Raw genomic sequence first — 22,433 nt, 5'->3', positions numbered from 1 at the left:
AGGCCTGTTATGCGATTTTATGCTTCAACATTCTACATTCTAAATCAGTCTCATTCATCACCGTTAACATATAAAATAATGAATTTGCATTTTTTATAGGACTTAGACTGGCAGATAGATATTTTATATGTCCATTTTTCTCCCGCTCTAAACCCTAAAGTTCAGACAGAAACTTTAAAAGATAAAAGGCGTAATCATCTTTCTATAGAAATATAGATACAAAAGAAACTAGCTACATATAGAGCCTAGTGTCCTCATTTTACAGGAGAGATTTAATACAGAAAGTGTCAAAATGGGATAGACTCGCATCTTTCTTCTACAGGTGGGACACATTACGATGGAGATGCATCGAACAGCCAGTAAACGCCTGACCTTGACGAAGACCCCCATTAAGATTTTCTGTATGTTCTTCTTTGAGGATAGGATTTATCTATTAAGAGTTTCCTCTTTCTTTTGTTTTGAAGAATAATACAGCCCGGTTTTAGTTCACGTACTATTATTTTGTTCCCTTTGCCTGTTCTTTTTCCCACAAGCCTTTTTTTCTTTATTTAATCAATATCATGATTATTGAAACCGAACTGTACGTTTTCGGTTTGGTTTGGTATTATTATTATTATTATTATTATTTTCTTCAAAATGTTGTACATTATATAAATTAAATTCCTTACTCTTACTATGATAATCCAAGATTATAGATTATTAATGTGTTAAAAAGCATATATTACAAATTTATGTTATATTAGTATCTTTTATAATATGTATAATATATATAGTATATAAAAATTAAAAAAAAAATTCGGTTAAGGTCTGGATGAAATTCACAAAATTCAAGTTAATTGGAACCAAAAAGTTGGACAATATGAAATTCAAAATTGAAACCGACCAGCTTAGAGTATTGGCAATAGTCTAGCTAAATGCCAATGCAAGTCCAAACGTTAGATAGATGTGAAAAAAAATCCTTTAAATTGGACTAGCCAATGGTCCAAAGCTCAATACTTGAGCTACAGTAATTATTGGGTCCTCTCCAAACTTGACGAGTTACTGTTCATGATGGATAAGTGTATTTTATTATTTCATCTACCTCCTGCTCCTCTCTTTCCTTCATTCTTTTCTCTTTCTGCCCATTTCCCTTGTTCTTTCCTTTCTTCATCCTGAAAGCTCCCCAGCTCAAGATACCTCGCAGGCTCTTCTTCAACCCGCAAGCTCCCTTCTCTCCGTTGATCGTCCATGTTGCTGTTGTCTTCCAGCCCAAACAGTAATCTCTCTTGCTTGCTCCTTTCTCTCTCTTCTCTGTGTAGGCTTTCCTCTCCCTCTTCTCTTTCTATTTTTTCTCATTTTCTCTTCGTTGTGTGTTTTGCTTTGCAAGGATCTCAATCTTCCTCGATCGATTGTCTTTACGTTCCTGGGTCCAAAAATTCTTGAGTCTCTTTCCTTGTTGGTTCCCGTCGCCCCACAGTTGTGCGATCGGTTGTGCGATTTCCTAAAAGTTATTATAGCGACAAAGCTATCATAGCAACAGGTCCTTATATATACAGATCAACTTAAAACATCATAGCTGAAATTGCTCTTAAAGATTAGGTTTTGGGTTTACTTTTGTTTTTGTTTCTATGTGAATTTTGTGTTGTTTCAAAATGGTGGGTGTTGATCATCTGGCAACCAAGAAGAGCAAGGCTCGTTTTGATGTGGAGGAGATGAAGGATGTCTGGGCCATTCTCGCCACACCTTGGAGCTCTCCGATCGTATTTCTCGCTTGAGAAAAAATTGCTCTTGAGAATAAATAGCAATTTCACCATACATTGACATTTTTTCACCATCAAAGCGCTATTTAGTTCAAAGATGTATGTTGAATTATTAGCCCCAGTTTATAGTGTTTTTTTCCCCTACTTATTATTAGTTCACTATCAAAGCTGCCTTGTTAGTTGTTGTTACATACATCTCATATAGTTTTTGATTTTTAACATATTTTGCTTGCACTCTTCTTATTCCAATTTGTATTCATGGTTTTTGGACAGGACCAATTTCAAGATCAGGCAAAACTTTGATTTTCTACCGGTTGGAGACTGCACAATGTATGTTAAATAGAGAATGAAGGCGGATCCATGTAAATTATACGCAAGAGACCTATCTGGCAGCACTGGTTACTTTGACGATATTGTTCCACACAATGTATGTTAAATTAAAATATTAAAAAAAATTGTAAAATATTATTAAAATATATAATATTATATTATTATTTTGATTTTAAGATGTTTAGTCCAATATGAATTCACCTAGCCAAAAATTAATGCTATAGCCAAAAGTACTTGAAGTTCTAGCCAAAATTTGGATTCTAGCCATTGCCAATACTCTTAATAAGAACGAGACCGTATTCGTTCGATCAGTTGATTCGGTTTTGAAATTTTTTCAAACACCCTAGATAGATGGTACATTCAATTCAATGTGTGTTTTTATAGAAAAAGGGATAAAATTTTTAAAATTTTTATTATTTATAAGTCGGTGTAACATATCATTAGATCGATTATAATTATAGAAAAAATTAAAATAAAAATACTTTTTGTGTTAACTGATATAGCCTATATTTACATTAATATGAATTTTATGCATCAGTTACTATTTACTTTCACGCTAAATATTTATAGTTTTTTTTTCATAAAATATAAGTATTTTTCATAAAATGTGATAGATATTTTTTTATAAGATGAATGTGAAATAATGAATAATAATGGATAAAAAAAAAAATTCTTACATCAATGATGTGTTTAGTGCTACTATAAACAACTAAGAGAAAAAAATCTTAAAAGCATCACAATTTTATGGGAGAGGTTGTGAACCTCAGACAACAAACCGTACTAAATATGACACCCATGTCTTGTCTTGGGGGGAGTGGTTGGTTGTATTGTCACCCATTATTTATTGAGTTTTGTTGATCATCATATTTACCTACGATACTAATATTTTTAAAATTTTTTTTTTTTTAGTTTTATACTTTTATCTCACACTACATACTACATATACTTAATTAGTTTAAAAAAAAAAAAAAAAAACTATATGTAATATGTAGTGTGAAGATAATGAATATAATTTTTCTTATTTATTTAGGTGTGCATTATTCAATCTGCCCAGCTCTCCTTTAATATGGAGCAGCAGATGAATCTACAATTATCGGATCAAGCAGTGGAAATAACCTGGAAACGCACAAAATAATTTATTGACGTACAGATCAGCTTCTTACAAAAGAGCCTTCATATTAATTATTTGCAACTCTTCCTCAGAAATAATGGCCCAAAATCTCAGGCTTAGATCTATTTGAGAACACAATTATTCTAAGATATTCTCGTACTATTTTACTATTATTCACAAATAATTAATTAATATTTACAAATTATTTCACTACTAATTTGAGATATTTTTAGTATCCAAACGATAGTACTCGAGGCAAGCTTGACAAGAGTGAATAGCTGCAATAGCCATACTTAACTTCAGCTAGAGAGAAGAGTGGAAGATACAGAAACAGACCTGCAACTCTCAATTAACAATGAACATTTTGCAAATCGACCACCATAAGCATAACAACCTCATACAAGAAAAAGGGGGAGGGGGCTAGAAATGCTTGCACACCATCAGTAGTGAGAATAAAGTAAGTCATGCACAAAGAAATACCATTGCCTCTTTATTTTCTTATTAAAATAAGTCGTCATAACTTGTATCTGAATTCTCTTCAAATATAGAATAGCAGTTGGATTAACTATTCGTTGCAAGGGGCCATTACAATAAACTTAAAGGTATCTATATGGGTACCTTAGCTTAAGTGGATTAAACATATTCTATCCCGCTTTAGCTCTGTTCAAACCCGTTGCCATCTTCTTGTATCTCACTTGAGTTAAGCGCTGAGCTCCCACCATTAATCTCCACAGGACCTCCAGATTCAGATATTTTTGTGATCCTCTGCAGCTCATCAGTTTGATCTGAAGGATGTGCTACTGAAGGATCATCAACCAACTGCGCTATCTGAACTGATGGTTTTGGCTGTCGGATGGCTTCAGCTGCTTCTAGCATTGCCACTGGGGGTGGCTGAGGAGGGACCCATGAACGCTGAACTGGTTGCTCACTGGTTCTCAAACCATATGACCCCGACTTGAGTTTGTTGTCATTTTCAATGTTTGTAATCTTGACATTTTTCTGCTGCCACCAAGGTACTGAATTGTCACCATTTAACTGAGAGTTTATTCCACTGTATTGTACCTTGGACTTCAAGCCTTCGTCATTCACTTGGGACTGAAATGCTTGGCCTGAGATGTTCTGGGCCTGACCAACTTCCCATGGCTAATCAGGAGGACATCGAGCAATAATCAGCTTTATGTGGTTTGAATGCGATAACTTTCAGATTTGTATTCCTTTTCCACATTTTTTCAACAGGGATTAAAGTAAAAATTTGAAAAAGGACTCTGTATCTATGATTTAAAACTTCATAAACCTTGCAGAAAGTCTAGTCCATTTCTGATTATCCAAAAGAAAGACAACAGCCATTTTCTATTAGATCAAATTTTTATTTTTAAAGAGCCCAACAAATATGTTAAATGCCAAGAGCACATCAACTCATAATGCTGGAATTTGAAATTGGTAATGTTAATAACTGGCCCCTAGACCAAGTAGTGCCCACAAACTATTCTTGAAAAGAACAGAAAAAAGGAGCTAGTTGAGAAGGAAAAATGCTCAAAAGCAAACCTTAGTTTGTGCTAAATGAGGATTTGATGGTTGCTGATATTGATTTGAGAGTAAATCATTTATGTCCTGCATATGAATTTAGAATGACAAAGTATTAGCATTGACCTCACAAACAAGACGAAGGCAACATAAAATTTACAAAGTTTACTTTGATATTTGGAGGTGTCTCCCCACTTTGGATCATGGCCACAATCTGCATCACCGTTATGGAAATCAAATAAACATAATTAATTCATTTAAGATCGTAAGCAATACATTAACAATGCATATCAGTAAATGGTTGTGAGTTGGAACAATAAAGATCCAACACTTGATTAAAAGGTGAGTGCCATTATATGCAATACTATCAAGGAACTACATTTAGCATTACTAGTGGAAAGATTGGGTAAATTACTTACATCCATATACGACTTAGGGTGAGGCGCAATTGATGGTTCTACAGTTGTGGAAGGTGAGGAAGATCTCACTGTACCAAAAATCCTAATTATAATTGGAATTTAAACCATTGAAAAGGTTAGACAATAAAGTACTGGCTCTTGATCCCTAGATAACAACCTGATCGCGAGTCGTAGTCCATCTTGCCATTTAGATATGGTTGCTGCAGCACATTTTGAATTTAGTAAATAGATAGATGCCAAACATGGGTGAGAGAACTGTATGTTCCAAATCTTCTTTTAGAGCACTAAACATTCTCAATTTATGCCTTTGTTCAGCTCACCTTTGAACTTGATTTAGAGATTCGATTATCTTCTTGATCAACAAAAGAGGCTCTCCCTTGGGCATTTGTTTGTCCTGATGTTAGGCAGAAAGAAAGGATATGCACAAAGAAGGTTAGCAGATTACCATATGCCAATAATTGGTGACAAATGATATGAAGATACGCCCTTGAATTTCTGACAAAGAAAACTGGTTATTAGGATGTTAGGTATTCCAGGAAACAATGTTACCACCAACAATGAAACTATGACACTCTTCAGCAGCAGATCAGAATACTAAAGGAAATTTATGCAATAGAATAGACAACCAAGACAACAATATACGCACCTGACAATGACTAGACAGATTGCTCAGGAACTAACTAGGTAGTGCCACATGGATTCATAATATATGCGACATTGTAACAAGATGTGATACCCTATATGATAAGGATAAGGGTAGGTGGTACATGGGATCCCACATTACTTTGGAAGGAAAATTTCTTGCTCTTTATAAGGTTCCAATGGAGCTCCAATTATATCATCATTGACTAGTCCTTTTGGAGTATAGACCATTTGGTTTGGACCTTCCATTGGGACGTTACAAATGGTATCAAAGCCTATCCCAAACAGAAATCTAAGACTTGAGTCGTGCCACCTATAAAGGACAGGCCTGACGAGGAAGTTGGGAATACAAGGGGGGGAGATTGTGATGCCCTATATGATAAGGATAAGGGTAGGTAGTGAATGAGATCCCACATTGCTTAGGAAGGAAAAATTATTGCTCTTTATAAGGGTTCCAATGAGACTCCAATTGTATCATTGACTAGTCCTTTTGGAGTATAGGCCATGTGATTTGGGTCTTCTATTGAGTCGTTAAACAAGATGGTTGCCAATCAAACATATATATCTAGACAATCACAAGATCGGGTAAGCGCTCTCTCTCACTCTCTCTCTCTCTCTCTCTCTCACTCTCAGTTACGCATCAAAGGGATATTTTATTTTTAGAAGAGGGAAATGTCTAAAACATTTAGAGATCTCCTAAAGTTGTTGTAAAAAACATAGTTTTAGATTTACTTGGCTTAATCCTACCTAGATATATATCCCCTACAGGATCCTTCGTCTTTGTTTTTCTTTTGGGCACGTTACTCAGTAAAATCACCAATAAAATGGGCCACAACTTTATGTGTATCCACTAATAAAGTTCTGGGTGTTTAATGTAGAGACACATATACACTTATCAAAAACCAAATGTAGAGACACGTATACACAGAAACTTAGAAGCCTTTCTGCACACACGGTGTCATAAAACTTAAATCCGTTTATTACCAAGTACCAATGAGATGTGCAGACTCATCCTTAAGACATAGGAAGTGTAATGTGAATAGCTAAGGGAAGCAAGTCAAGAACTGACTCAACAGAATGATAAAATTGATGCAAAATGTTTTCTAGGCACACAAGTTGCATATATCTGCTTGCTTAATCAGAAAGAAACTTCTTGGTACCTTCCAATTTCCTTATGGCATCAGTCATTGACTTCATTTCCTGTAGTTGCACATCTAAAAGGTTCGTAAATCCTTCAAAATATCTCCTCTCTGGCCAATGTAGGACAAGGTGAAGCAATCAAAAGAGATATTACTGAGAAATGAACATTTCAAAGCAAACAAATGGTGGGAGAGAGATAGAGAGCAGAACAATGAAACTAAGAAATGGATCTCTACAGAAAAAAGCAGGAGAAACACCCACTATCAACCCACCTTCATTTCTTGATTGTGCCATTTCTTGGCTTGCTTTTGCGACATCAGCAGCTGCAGCTGCAGCTGCTTTTGCAGCAGCAGCTGCTTCTTCTTCCAAACTTGGTTTTGGATCAGGCTTTTGCGCTAGGTCATTTTCTTCATCCGATACAACCTTACGTATCCAAGACTTCAACCTGGGAATAATAGCATTCTAGAATAGGGAATATGTAATCATTTAACGTGAGCAAGCGAGAGATATGAAGTAGTAAAATTCTGTTACACATAACCAGTTAGTCACAAGTATTTGGAGTAAGAACCAAATGAAATCAATATCAAAGACAGCATAAGAAAATAAAGGGCAGCTATTAACATGTCTGACTTTTGGATGGAATGATAATAGAGGAGTTAAATGTTGATACCTTGACTAGTACAGCTGTTCCAGCACCTGAAACAGCCAGTAATCCGACAGCAAAAACAGCATGAGACCATTTAAATCGGTACTGCATTAAAGTACCCAGGGTACCAGTGGAAGCAGCTACTGCAGGCTGCAGAGTTTGTATTGGGGCTTGTGGCTGATTGTTTGATGATGATTTTACCTTCTCATCTGTTAGAATTATGATGAATTCCACAATAACATCAGCCATAAAAGGACTAGCCAAACACTAATCACATAAAAATCCCACTTCAACACTAATAATTATTACCTTGTCTATCACTGCCTGCATGCGCACTTTGGGGTGGGTCCTGCAATTTTAAAAACAAAGTCAGGCACAAAATAAGGAACAGACAATGGGTAAGTACCATATAAATGAATCCTCTAGAATACAATTCAAAGGCAGTATATATGTCAAAAACAAACACAAAATAAAAAGATTCGATACTAAACTTACAGGCACACGCCTAAAGGCTTCATCAATCTCCTCCTTTGTGAGGCCCTTCTTCTCAAGAAAAGATCTTCTATAGATGACTGGAGAGCCCCTAACTTTTGGGTGAGAAAGAAATTTGACTGCATTTTGCACTTGTTCCTCTCGCATTGGCTCGGAGTTCACAAACACTGACGGTGTAGAACTTTGTTTGGGAGCCTCTACTCTGGACTCTTGCTGATCCTGATTCGTTTGTTGTGCAAGTTCTGCAGCTGAATTTACAAAAAAAACCGGTTCTTATTTAAAGGTTGAACGCATGGATTTTCTAAATTTATGAAATTTTAAGCATGTGCCTGAACAGTGAAAGTATAAGTAATTACAAGCACTGAAGAAGTATATTTTCTTGTTCATAAAATTTATGGAGAACATCAATATATGATGCTTTTAGCACGATAAGGACTTCCAAAAAGACGATTTGAAAGGATTCCTTTCAGCCTGGGAACAGAGTAGGGATTGACAAGCTAGGATTGCAGTCAACTCGTGATACAAACGCCGACAAACTCATAAACATAAACACAACAAAAAATTCCCATATGCGGCATTTCATTTTCCTAGTAACAACAATTTCTGAAGCTTCCCTTTCTGTAGAGGTTGCAAAACTAAAATTCAGAAATAAAACAAGAGAGAGCCTCTAATAACCATTACGAAATACTACAGCGTCAACAACCAAAAATAAATCAAACAACAAGAAAAAGAAAAAGAGAACAAACCAAACCAAATCAACAACAAAATATGCAAAACTAGAGAAACGAATGGCAAAAAAATACCCGGGTTCTGCGGATTCCCGACCATTGAATTTGGTGGAGCGCCTGATTGAGTCGCCATAGCCGATTAACGACCTTCTCTGACAGAACCAACAAAAAGAAACCACCACCCAAATGAGAGGAATTAGTGCTGAAGTTTCGAACCGAACAAAAATAAACAGCAAAGAGCAAAAACTGATGATAGAGTTACTGACCGAAGGAGATTCAGTCAAGAAAGAGAAATGCTTCGGGTCCCAAGATTTATCCCGAATGGAATTTTTTTTTTTTTTTAATCGAATGATTAAAAACATATTTTTTAATAATGTTTTATTTTTTTTAAAAATATTTATAATAATTAAAAAATATATATAAAATAAAAATAAAATAAAAAATATTATATTATTCGGCACAAATTTTGATTCCCGAATACAAAACCCGCAGCAAATGCTCGTCAAAAAAATAGGTAGCTGAGGTTCAGGGTGGGCTTTGCTCATCTCGAAGTGCAAAATAATTATGGAATCGCTGGCAGTTCGCGAAGACGACAAATAGGTGCACAGATTGCACTGCAGGCGCTGGCCATTTTTTTTACTTTATCCACCTGACCACAAATATACTCTACCAAATTCAACTAAGGTTGTGTTTGGATGTTGAAGTGAGTTGAGTTGAGATGATAAAATATTATTAGAATATTATTTTTTAATATTATTATTATTTTGGAATTTGAAAAAGTTGAATTATTTATTATATTTTGTATTGGGATTTGAAAAAGTTGTAATGATGAGTTGAGATGAGTTGAAAGTGGTTTAAGTTCCAAACGCACCCTAAGTACAGAATTTTAGGATACAGGAAATTTGATCCATTTTAATCAAACGATATGTGTTGGGTTTATTTATAAATTTTACACAATAAAATTTATATATTAACTTGACTTAACGTGATATATTAAATTTATTTCATAATAAAATAAATTTTACAATTTGATCGATCACATTGAATTATATGATATGTAAATATTTTTTGTACAAAATTTGTGTGTAGACCAAACAATTCACATACTTGGTTTCCTCTCATAGTTCCCTAACAGTTTCCTGAGGAGGAATTTTCTTTCATTCACTTATGAGTGGAAGGCATTTTTCTTGCTGTAGGCAAGTTTGTTCTTGAATATTCTTTCCTCTCCCTTTGTCTCTTTATCTTTTGTGTTAATTTATTATATTGCAGTATTCTTTGTTGGATTAATGGTTGACAACATAACAAAGTTGTGACATAAACTTTGTCTCACTAAAACTGAGAAGGGTGGTGTTGTGATTGCTGATGATGATGTTCAAATACTTAGTCTAAGGGCTAGTTCTGTCTAGTAAGAAAGGTTGTAGCAGAAAGGATGATTAATCAGGAGGCTTTCAAACTTACAATGCACAAAGTTTGGAAGTTTGTGCTGGAAGTTAAATTATCGAAGTGGGTGAAATTATTGAAGTGGGTGACAATTTGTTCATATTTGAATTCTCTTTTGATCACGATCTTCATCGTGTGAGGGAGGGCCAACCCTAGTTATTCAATCAGGATTTGTTTACCCCTCCTCGTGCTCTTTCATTTCATCACACTCATTTATGGGTACAATTACACAATATTCCTTTTGGATGTATGAATTCCACTACTGGTTCCAGGATTGGTGTTATGATTGGCAAGATTTCCCAATGTTGATGTGGATGCCCGTGAAAATTGATGGAGTAAATTTCTACAGGTTTTGGTTGAGATTGATAAGTTGAAACCACTGATAAGAGGGACAATATTGTTTCTAAAATGCCAACATGTATTTGTGCCTTTCCAATATGAGTGTTTACCAAGGTTCTGTTTCTCGCATGGAGTTATTATGCATGGTGCTTTTGGTTGTATGCATAGAGTTGCCTCCTCATCTTCTGGTTATACTTCCAATTTGCAATATGGTTCCTAATTGCGAGCTTCTACTTCTTCTCCACTTTCTGGTATTGATAAACTCATTGGTGGTTGATTGGAACTACCTTTTCCTATTCCTTTTGATGGTCAGTTATTGCCCTCCTGCCCTTTAGAAAACTGTCATGATAGTTATGAGGGTGTTGACAGTAATTCTGTCCTTCCTCAAACCTCATTGGCTCCTGTCAAGGACATTACCATGCGGCATGAAGCCACTCCTCCTCATGTCACTATGATTGGCAGTCCACCAGATAAGGTAACCATTCCAACTGAAAATGTCTCAACTGCTCAAACTGCTTCTGGTTCACATCATGTGTTGTATTCTAACATTAACGATATATCTGTCCTTGATGATTCATCTCCTTCATCTTTGGCCAACATCCCATACATTCACATCCATGTGTTGACTCCTTGGATATTGTTGGGAAAGAGAATAGTCATTTACCTGTCATAACTGATGATTCTGCAAATGCTTCACCCATGTCCCTTCACAAGTGGAAATGCAAACTTAGAAGTGTTATTTCTCCTAAGGTCTTATCCTCTTCTATCTCACATATTTCTACTCATAAGAGGAATCTCTAAAGAGCATGTGTCCCTCTTGATCCCAACACTCTGTGATTGACTAGAAAACAGAAATATGTTAACTTGAATTTGAATATATAGACAACGGTTGGAAGTGGGCCCTGTCGGGAGATAAAAGGCTTTTAAGTTAGAACTGTCGATAGCTTGGTAGCCATCGGATAGTTCATGACCGTAACCTTTTGGTTAAGGATAAAAAAAACCTAATATCTTATGCTTAATGGAAACTAAGATACATAAAACTAAATTGGATAGATTGAAGCACTTGTTAAACTTTCAAGGTCTTCTTATTGTTGATGGTGTTGGTCTTGGGGAGGTCTTGCTTCATTATGGAAATACGAAATTCCACTAGAGATACACAGATTTTTACACTAGCATATCAATTCTTGGATTACCTATCTTGACTCTAATCTCCTATGGATGTTAACTTATTTCTATGGACATCCTAAAACTGATAAACGACTTTAAGGTTATAATATATTGAGGTATCTGAATAATTTACATCCTCATATGTGGCTTTGTATTGGTGATTTCAATGAAGTTTTATTTCATAGTGAGAAGTATGGTGGTGCTCGAATGAGTGATAAACAAACTGTCATGTTCCATAATGTTTTACGTGATTGTCAACATAATGACTTGGAATTTCACAAGAGTTGATTTACTTGGTCTAATAATAGGATAGATTGTACTTTCACTTAAGAGAGACTTGATTGAGCAGTTGCATCTACCTCCTAGTGTAATGAATATGGTGATGGGGGAAGTCTAGGTGCTTCCTTCAGTAACATCTGACCATTGTCCACTTTTACTCACTGTGGGGCAAAGGCACTTGTCCTCTCCTCCTCCTCATAAGTTAAATGCATAAGAAGCTAGTTAGTCTAATTATGAGGATTTAGCAACAATTGTTCAAGATATCTAGTGCTAAGCAGATTCCACTCATGGTGACTTCTCATCTCTTGCAAAAAAAATTGGTTGTTATATGAAGCCTTTGAAAAGGTGGAGTAGGCCAAAAACTCCAATTTTTAATCACTTGTTACAGTCCAAACTTCATAGATTGGATGCCATTCAAATCAATCTGACAACTTCAACTATTGAGGAAGCAAAACAACTTAAATGGGACATCAGTTGTATATATGAGAAGCTACATTTGAAGTGGAAGCAAAGATCTAAAATACATTGATTTCAACAGGATGATAGAAACACCAAATTCTATCACTTGTGTGCTAGTCAAGAAGGAGGAATAAGATTTTGCACGTTGTTGATGCTTTTAGGGTTTCCTACACTAACACTACTGGAATATGAAAATCAGTTACACAGTTCTATCAAACTTTGTTCTCTTCCACTAACCCTTCATGGTTTGATGCATGCTTACATGCTTTGTCCCTAAAAGTCTCTTCAGATATGAATGTTGTTTTCCTTCAACCTTTCACTGAGGAAGAAGTGGCCACTGTTGTATTCCAAATGGGACCTTATAAAGCACCTGGCTAGATGGCTATGGTGCATGCTTCTTTCAAGATCACTAGTCTGTGGTTGGACAAGAGGTTTGTAATGCAGTGCTTTCTTTTCTAAATTCAAATGCTGATTTTGAGGAGATTAATTTCACTTATTTGGTACTAATCCCAAAAACTAGCAATCCAAAGTAGGTTACTGAATATCGACCATTCAATCTTTGTAATATTATATATAAGATCATAACAAAGATGCTTACTAACAAATTAAAACTGATTTTACCCTCACTTATCTCACCAAACTAGGGTGTCTTTGTCCCTGGTCAATTGATTACAAGCAATATTTTGGGTGCCTATGAAACCCTTCATACCATACATACTCAGCTTCATGACAATAAATGGGTATATGACTTTGAAATTGGACATGAGTAAAGCCTATGATAAGGTGAAATAGAGCTTTATTCAAGTTGTGGTGCTTAAATTGGATTTTGATTCCAAATGGACATATATGATCCTAAGATGCATCACCACCTCTTTTGTTTTTTTTTTTGGTGAATGGGGTCCCTCATGAGAAGTTTAAACCACATAGAGGGTTGAGACAAGGTTGCCCTTTGTCACACTATCTCTTCATTCTCTGTGTTGAAGTATTGAGTTCTCAATTACATGCTGCAGAACACTAAGATCTAATTTCTGGTGTGCCAATAGCCAAAGATCATATCAATATGAATCATCTATTTTTTTTTTAACAGATGAGAGCCTTTTGTTTTGCAAAGCTACAATGCAGGAATGGGCATCCTTAAATCAGATCCTTGGTGTGTATGATAATGCATATGGCTAGCAACTCAATAGATATGAGACCTCTTTATTTTTAAGCAAAAATACAAACCCAGCAACTAAAGAATAACTTATGGAAGTGGCAGGTTTGAAAGCTACTGCCAACTTTGACAAATACTTAGGCTTTCCCTCCCTTATTGGTCGATCCAGATTGGCTACTCTTAAAGGGAATGTGGATAGGGTTGGCAAGAAACTTGACACTTGGAAGAATTAAATTTCTTTCACATGCTGAAAAATAAATTCTTATCAAAGTTGTCCTTCAATCTATTCCAACCTATAGTATATGTGTGTTTTTATTACCCATATCTTTATGCAAAAAATTGAACTCTCTTTTTGCTAATTTTTTGTGGGGTCATCAGGATAACCAAACCAAAACTTGGTGAAAAGCTAGAATTGTTATGTTGTGGTTGGAGGACTTGGATTTAGGGATTTACATTGTTTTAACCTTATTCTTCTGGCTAAGCAAGCATGGAGGTTTCTTGTATTTCTTGCTTCACTCCCAAGTAGAATACTAAGGCTAAATATTTTCCTAATACACAATTCTTGCATGCTAAATTGGGCTCTAGGCCTTCTTACATATAGATGAGTATCTACCAATCTATCTCTCTACTAAAGGATAACCTCTTATGGAAAGTTGGTAATGGGACTCACATTAGTATTTAGAAAGATAAGTACTTGCCTAGAGACAACTCTTGTAAAGTTCAATCTCCTATATTTGTGTTAGATGTAGATGTTGTTGTTAATGACCTTATTGACAAACAACAAGGGTGGTGGAGTTTAGTAGGGGTGTAATCGGTCAAGTTTGGTTCGGTCTGGTTTTGTACATTTTGGTATACCGAAACTTTTGGTTTCGGCCCAGTTTGGTCTGGCTTTTCCAATTTTAAGGATTATCTATATTAGTAATAATATGATGTTTACATACACTAAGCCATTAGTCTATTTATATTATAGTATAAATACATTATATATATATATCAAAAGTAAATTTATATTAATAACTTAATATTAATGTTTATATTTAAGATTAAAATTTTATATTATATTAAGTTTATATTATAAGATTAGAATTCTATGTTATATTAAATTAGAATTTAGCATATAATATAATATAAAAAATTATAATATATATACCAGTCCGGTTTGGTTTGAAACGATTTTTCAAAATATGAAAACCAGTACCGCATCGGACCGTTCGATCCGGTCCGATTCAGTTCAACCGATTTTCTAGTTCTTTTTACTTCCCTAAAGTTTAGACTTACTTCATACGATATTTATTGAGGCAGACATTAAGTTTATTGTAAAACCTCATGTTAGCTTGATATCTTGTGCAGATAAGCTAATTTGAAGATCAAGAGGTACTACTACTAGCCATTTTTCAATTAGAAATGCATATCACCTACAAAGAAAAATTTTAGCTTGGTCAATTGGAGAGTCTTTGAAGCAAGATTAGTAGGAGGGACTTTGGAAGAAACTTTGGTCACTGCCCACCACTAATGCAGTGAAGGTTTTTCTTTGGCAAATATGTACTGATGCATTACCCACTAAGTTGAATTTGTTTAAAAGACATGTTGTTACGAATTCCTTATGTCCAATCTGCTTGCTTGAGGAATAAACCCTAGATCACATTTTATGGACATGCTCCTCAGCTAGGGATGTATGGTCATTAGGCTCAAATCACTCCAGAAATCTACAATCATAACAACTAAGTTTGGTCATGTATTTGAGCAGCTGTGTGACAAATTGGTGCAACAAGACTTAGTATTTTTTGCTATCTTAGCTTTGTTGCTTTAGTTTAGAAGGAACTCTCTCATTCATGAGGGTAGCTTTCTATCCCCATCCTTAGTCTATCAAAAAGCAATTCAGGCACAAGAGAATTTCATGCATCATTCAAGTGTATCTAGACCAATTGCACAACCTGCAACTTTACACTGGACAATCTCACCTCCTAATTAGATCAAAGTTAACTGGAATGTGGCTATCAAGGCAAATTCTAACAAGATTGGTATTGAGGTAATTCTTAGAGATTCTACTGGTGTTGTTCTTGCAAGTTTGATGAAGCCAATGTCCTTCACTTGCTGACGTTTGATGCTTGCTGCTGCTTCTTCTGCAAGGAACTAGGCTTAAGCTTTTTATTGTTTGAAGGTGATTCTAGTCAAGTTGTTTATGTTGTTTCATTATTGTATAACAACGCTGGGAAACTTAGTTGTCTACCAACAGATTTTCGACATTTAGATTCAATTTGAAAAATCCAGCACGTTAAGAGGGAGATCAATGGAGTTGCTCATCAGCTAGCTAGAGAAGCTATACTTGATGACACTAAATTTATAGATATTAATTGTATTGCTCATTGTATTTCATCCCTTATATTGGTTGATAGCCAAAACCTTGCTTAAATTCCAAAATGCATTCTTTGTTAAAAAAAAAAAAAAAACCGAAAACGAAAAACCAAATATTTCACTATTTAAATAAATCTAATTTAAATTGACCTTATATATAATTCGAACTTGATTTGACATAAGTTGTATTTTGAACACAACACTTCAAGTTAATCATTTTATTCTCAACTCAAGTGCCTGACGCAAACTTAAACAAACATTTATCCCAAGATTACCATCGTGACAATGTTATCACATAAGGAGCCTAAGAGTACTCTCAATGGCTTCTTCATCCTATTATTTAAAATACATTATCAAAATTCACTTTTTCTATTTTACATACTGACTTTTACAATATACCATACATCAGTTTATCTATTTTTTCTTCATATCATTTAAATATTATATTTTTTAATATTTTTTATTCATTTCAAATATTTTCTCTAACTATCAATAATATCCTCATATCTTTTGATATTTGTAATATTTATCCATATACAATGTCATATAATTATGTTCTATTTTAAATTAATTCAAATTTACAAGCTAAACCAAAATTTAAATTAATTCAAAAAATAAAAATAAGAGATTATATAATAAAAATATTCTCAAAATATATTATGAGAATATTCATTCTCGATAATTGTAAAAGAATATTCCTAAGATATTCTTTAGTATATTTCGTGAATATTTATTTTTTATAATTGTTAAAGAATATTCTTAAGATATTCTTCGATATATTCTGTGAATATCCATTTCGATAATTGTAAAAGAATATTCTTAGTATATTCTCTAGTATATACTAAGAATATTGCTTTGAATTTCTCAAAACTTCAACTATAAATAACACAATTTCTTCATAAAGTTTCATCAACATCTTCATTTACATTTCTTTACACAAATTTTCTTGTTCTTCTTTCTATATAGTTCTTATAGATTCCGTCTTTGAGGTATTTGACTTTTCGTCATATAACGAGGAGTTCGAATTAAATTTAACTCTTGCTATAGAAGCAAAACGTTTGGGTAATGAAAGAAGCTCGGCATCGCATCATAATTCTATTCCACATCGTATATTCATTTGAAGAAATTCGTTTGAAGGCCACCAATGCCATTTTCAAGATTATTTTGCTGAATCACCCATATATCATCTGAATTTATTCCATATGAGGTTTCGAATGCAACGTCATCTTTTCTTACGTATTCAAGCTGTAGTCGAAGCATATGAACCATACTTCATCCAAAGAAGAGATGCTGCTAGTAGATTTGGGCATTCCTCCCTTCAAATAATAACTGTTGCGATGAGAATATTAGTTTATGGAGTATCTAGTGATTTTGTGGATGAATACTTAAGAATTGCATAAAAGCAACCGAGTGTTTGAAGAAATTTGTTAAGGTTGTCATTAGCATCTTCTCCAACGAGTACTTAAGATCACCAAATGACATCGATATTGCTAGATTGCTCGCTGTTGGAGAAAGTCGTGGGTTTCCTGGGATGTTAAGGAGTATTGATTGCATGGAAATGAATGTATTGTGTCACATTCATAAGCCAACGATAATTTTAGAAGCCGTAGCGTCATACAACATTTGGATATAACATTCATTTTTTGGATTACCAGGCTCTCATAATGATATTAATGTTAAAGAACATTGTTATATTTTTATAGAGTTGGCATGCTCCAAAGGTCAACTACTCAATAAATATAAATGATTACTCAATAGAATATTATCTTGCTGATGGTATATATCCTTCGTGGTCAACATTTGTCAAAACAATTCATGCTCCATATGGCCATAAAAAAAAAAAAAAAACATTTTGATGCAACTCAAGAATCAGCAAGAAAAGATGTAGAACGGGCATTGGAGTGCTTCAAGCTCGATTTGCAATTGTACGCAGACCTGCACGGTTTAATGATAGACACATGCTAAAGGAGATTATGATGGCATGCATAATTTTGCATAATATGATCGTAGAAGATGAGCGGCATTCTTATCTTCGGGTAGAAGACTTCGTTTATTAACAAAACGATGAAATATCTCAAGAGCCAGTGTTCCATGAGCAACGAATTTGTAAACTTCATTCAACGCCATCATCACATTCGAGATCGAGAACTTCATTCTCAACTTCAATCGAATCTTATTGAACATTTATGACAAATATATAGTCAATCTTAAGTACTTGTATTTTATATTTCACTATGTTTAGCCTAATGTTATATTCTTGTTTAATGCCAAGGGTAATTTAAGATGTAGGTATGTTCTATCATCAATAATGTTTATAATCTTTGCAAACTATTTTCAATAGCTATTTGCTTAATCATTAGTTATATATATATATAATGTTCATTTTATAAAATAAAAAAATTGGTCACAAATCTAGCCACCAACATTTCTCTTTGCTTGGTCCCTACATTCCAAAATGCCTCCATCAAATGTATACGCAAATTAAGGATATAGCTAGGGAATGTGTTGTTCAGAATTCTCAAGACTTCGAAGTTCAGATTTTAGGGGCTAGGTAACTAAAGTAAATATATAGATAGAAATTCAATAAGGCATTGTTCCTTAACAATGAGTTGTCTATATCAAATAGAAGACTTGATACACGCTTGCACTCAATTCCCTTCCCTTTTTGCCAGTTCCTCTAGTTCTAGCTCTCTTATAGTTCTTTTGGTAGTTTTTCCTTTACTCATTCCTCCAAAGGTAAGTGGGGCTTTGCACTAAAGATAGAATAAATCCAAATGCTGAATACAATGGGACCAAGAACACTAAGTTTAAATACTGCCCAGGTAAAGAAAAATTGAGAGAAATAATAAAATGAGACCAAGAACACTACACTAAGGATAAATACTGCTCAGGGTAGAAAAATGAAGAGAAATAATAAAATGGGACCAAGAACACCAAGAGATTATATTCCATAAAAATACATTCTCACAAACATGTATAGATTCTCACGAAGATAATATCCAACGTGGAAGAAAGTTGAATGTAAGAATTTTCATCAATAAGTTCAGATTGTCATATCCTAAACATGGTGATTAAAGCAAACTCCATAATACAATAAGTTTAGATTCTAACTCATCCATTCATATAATAATCATTCATACTCATTCATTCACATAATACTCTTAAATCATTCACAACTACACTTTAGTGTCCCACCATCATAATTTCCCTAACAAAAAAAACATTAGACTATTGGTTTAGTGTGTGAATTGTGTTGTGTTTTATACAAAATAAAATCTAGACTATCCACTGACTATATTGACTTCAGGTTTGTGCATAGTTCTCTACAAAAAACTATCAAAATAACTTCCAAATATGGCTGAATTTGTGGCTTCAGGTTTGTGCTATGTTCTATACAAAAAACTATCAAAGGAGAATTCCCAAAAGTGGCTGCATTATTACCTTTCAAAAAATGTTCATTTGTAGCCTTGTAGACCTTTGCTTCTCAACTATTTCTAATTGGAGGTTACGGAAATCCTCTTACTGCATTGGAGGCAAACTTGAGATGGTCATCCTCATAATTTCCTTATCTTCTATCTGTTGATCCAAATCAAGCCTCTCTTTTGTAAGGCGGATAAGCTCTTTTCTATCTTCTCCCTTCTTAGCATTTGCTCTCTTCTTCTCCTCTTTCATTTCAATCACCAAATCAGCAAGACTGGAAGAGGTACTATCTTTGCCTATTTCGCTTCTTTTCCGCTTTCTTTCCATTGGATCTCTCCAGATTCACATCTATAGATGGAAATATGGTGTCTTCATCTATAGATATAAACTCTGGCACATCAGCATCTAGGGTTATTGATTTTCTCTTAGTTTTCACAGTGCCCTTAGCCACAGTTTGTTTTCATTTTGGATGGTGCCTTAGAATAGTCCAACAATGAATGAAGTTGAATGTTGCAGACTGGTTACTTCGATAGAGCTCCTTTGATTGCTCAATCTAAAAAATCATTAAATGAGATGTGAATTATATATAATACAATGTCATTTACACAATGAAATTAAAAGATATTGTTTGTGCACATTATCTTGCTCAGTAACCCCACTTGGAGACCTTCTTTCGATTTGAACTAAAGTCCCACAAAACTTATTTGTAGCATGTTGGATGGTTGACCATTTATTTGTGAGAGAGATTGAATTATGTTCACAAGATGTACTTATCAAAAAAAAATTATGTTCACAAGATGTTGGTTTCTTGTTTTTCTCATAATATTCATGTACTCAAGCCCAAAATGAATCTTTGGATTGATCAACCCCATTGATCGGGTCTAAACTCGTATTAAGCCAAGCTGACACTAATAAATTATCCTCCTCAACACTAAAGTTTCCTTATTTAGATTTTAATTTTCTAGCAGTAGCTTGTTTTGGGTTGGAATGAGTTACTTGAGATTCTAATTCATTCAAAGATATGAGGAGGTAATCATTGTAGCTTTCTTCCCCCTCCTGTAAGAGGATAGTGAAAGAATGAACTCGATGAAATTGTGAATCATCATTCAAATGAAATAAAACAAGAAAAAAAATGGGATCGTGGAACTCAATAATTCTATCAATTGAAAAGTTTGTCAAATTAAATTTTAATAAGTACCACTTGTTGATTAAACTCAATTAAAATTTTTACTGATCTTATTAAATGGGGATAACAGGGCAGGTTAGTGGTGGACAAAAAAAAAAAAAAAAGGAAGTTGATTACACGAAGCCAACCATTTTTTTTAATACATTTTGCTCCCAGCTATCCATACCATCGAAAAGGCTAAACATTCAGCCCAGTACACCAAGTTTCAAAAAATAAATGAAGCAAAAAAAAACACCAAGTTTCAGAAATTCACCCCAAACAAGAAAATGCAGGGACCCTTCAATGGATGACACTTTTAGAGCTTTTACAGCATACAAATGGTCAGCATTTACAACATATAAATTGATTCAACAAATAATAAAAGATTCTATTTAGTAAGCCAACCATTTTTGTTAAGACAACCATTTAACTTCAATAAATTTCACTAAGCCAACATTTTTGTTAAGACATTTTGCTGCCTCATCTATATTCTTTCAATTTCTCTTAAATAGCATACAACCGAGTAAAAGACTCAAAAGTAATACATAATTAATGAAAACTAGAGTTGGTTTTCAACTATCGAAAAGGCTGAACATTCAGCCCAGTACCACTTCATTCACATCTATACACCCTCCACCAACCCCATCCAATTCATATATATATATATATATATATATATATATATATATATATATATATAATATAGATGGATAATTGTGAAGAAGAAAAAGGTGAGAGTTTCAAAGAAGGACGCCAATCAACAAAGTAGACAAGAGGTATCACCAACTTAATTGAGATAATAGGCTTTTTGGTTGTGTTTTAAGTTTTGGATGGGAAGATTTTCAGTCATAGAGATTATAATTTCCTTTGCAGTTTTATGGAATTATTATGTTTTACTTATATATATATATAATATTAAAAAAAAAAAAATCCTTTGCAGAATGCTGATAGGCCTACTTCCAATCATCTTCCACCATAATCTGAAGCTTTTTCTAGTTATAAGAATGCATCCTCAACAGAGCATATTTTAAAGAAGAAAAATATGCGACCATCCTCGTCCCTCCCAGAATCTAACAAAAAATCCTAAATATGCGGCCATTCCAAAATCTAAAGAAGAAAAAACTCCTAAAAATACAAACATGCTTGAAAATCCAAGATTTCATCTACTAAAAATTATCACATAACTTATTCGAAAGATAATAGAGAGATTGAGAGAGAAGAGGTTGAACCATACCCAAAACCCACTCGGAATAGGAGTTGCGACGGGGATACTTCCGCTGCAAAAATGCAGCGGAAGATTATCAGAAGGCAATTGTGGAATGATGCTTGCACTGGAAAGGAAGCAGATTTGAAGACAAGCAGAAGGCAACTCTTGTGATCGATGGAAGACGAGTAGAAGGCAGCTATGAGGAAGGGAATGCGCGAAATAAACGAATAGAGTGGGAAAAGTGGCTGAAATGAAATAAACTAAAACACGGTAGGGAAGGGAAAAGTACATATATGAGAGAAATAATTAAAAATAGATTTACTACTATGAATACTTACCGCTAGATGTAGCGGTAGCATTGTAGATAAATGAAAATTACGGATGAAATAGATCATCCGTAATTTAGATATATATATATATATATATATATATTGACTCTAATTTAGATAAAATATAAATAATATTATAACTTGGGTTAGTTCAATAATTGATTTAGATCTCAAACAAGAAACAATATATAAAGAAACTTTGAATATATAGTAGTTTAGTTAAAAATAATAATGAAAGTGTCTCACACCTTGATTGAATGAACAGTCCTGATCATACCCAATATACCATGACCTATAAAGCACACTTAGTAAAGTATTTATATGATATAAATTGATTTAAAAGATAAAT

The 22,433-nt window shown here is 34.1% G+C and overlaps 1 protein-coding gene across 2 annotated transcripts; it reads right to left on the bottom strand.

Annotated features, from left to right (window-relative positions):
* Positions 1-3,642: 3,642 nt before the first annotated feature.
* Positions 3,643-9,143, bottom strand: LOC108991448 (peroxisomal membrane protein PEX14-like). 2 transcript variants are annotated; one of them, XM_018965692.2, is made up of 13 exons: positions 9,038-9,143; positions 8,847-8,923; positions 8,047-8,291; positions 7,861-7,900; positions 7,576-7,760; positions 7,178-7,367; positions 6,926-7,015; positions 5,444-5,517; positions 5,281-5,323; positions 5,124-5,191; positions 4,874-4,918; positions 4,726-4,791; positions 3,643-4,323 (listed from the first exon to the last, which is right to left on the bottom strand). In XM_018965692.2, exons 2-13 carry the CDS (start codon positions 8,902-8,904, stop codon positions 3,835-3,837), a joined length of 1,593 nt encoding a protein of 530 aa, XP_018821237.1. In that variant the 5' UTR covers positions 8,905-8,923; positions 9,038-9,143; the 3' UTR covers positions 3,643-3,834. The 2 variants fall into 2 exon arrangements, with proteins under 2 accessions (XP_018821237.1, XP_035550025.1); XM_035694132.1 differs by having other exon boundaries at positions 8,847-9,058.
* Positions 9,144-22,433: the final 13,290 nt, after the last annotated feature.

The sequence above is a fragment of the Juglans regia genome, chromosome 9, assembly GCF_001411555.2.
Source record: "Juglans regia cultivar Chandler chromosome 9, Walnut 2.0, whole genome shotgun sequence".
Taxonomy (NCBI): Eukaryota; Viridiplantae; Streptophyta; class Magnoliopsida; order Fagales; family Juglandaceae; genus Juglans; species Juglans regia.
The sequence above is the reverse complement of the archived record's forward strand: the minus strand, read 5'-3'. Positions and strand labels throughout refer to the sequence as shown.

Excerpts from the sequence above, each read along its gene's own strand:
- LOC108991448 (XM_018965692.2), bottom strand. The coding sequence starts at position 8,904 with ATGGCGACTCAATCAGGCGCTCCACCAAATTCAATGGTCGGGAATCCG. Across the intron at positions 7,901-8,046 it reads AAGCCTTTAGGCGTGTGCCT|GACCCACCCCAAAGTGCGCA; the intron begins GTAAGTTTAGTA and ends TTAAAATTGCAG. Across the intron at positions 7,368-7,575 it reads GAACAGCTGTACTAGTCAAG|AATGCTATTATTCCCAGGTT; the intron begins GTATCAACATTT and ends TCCCTATTCTAG.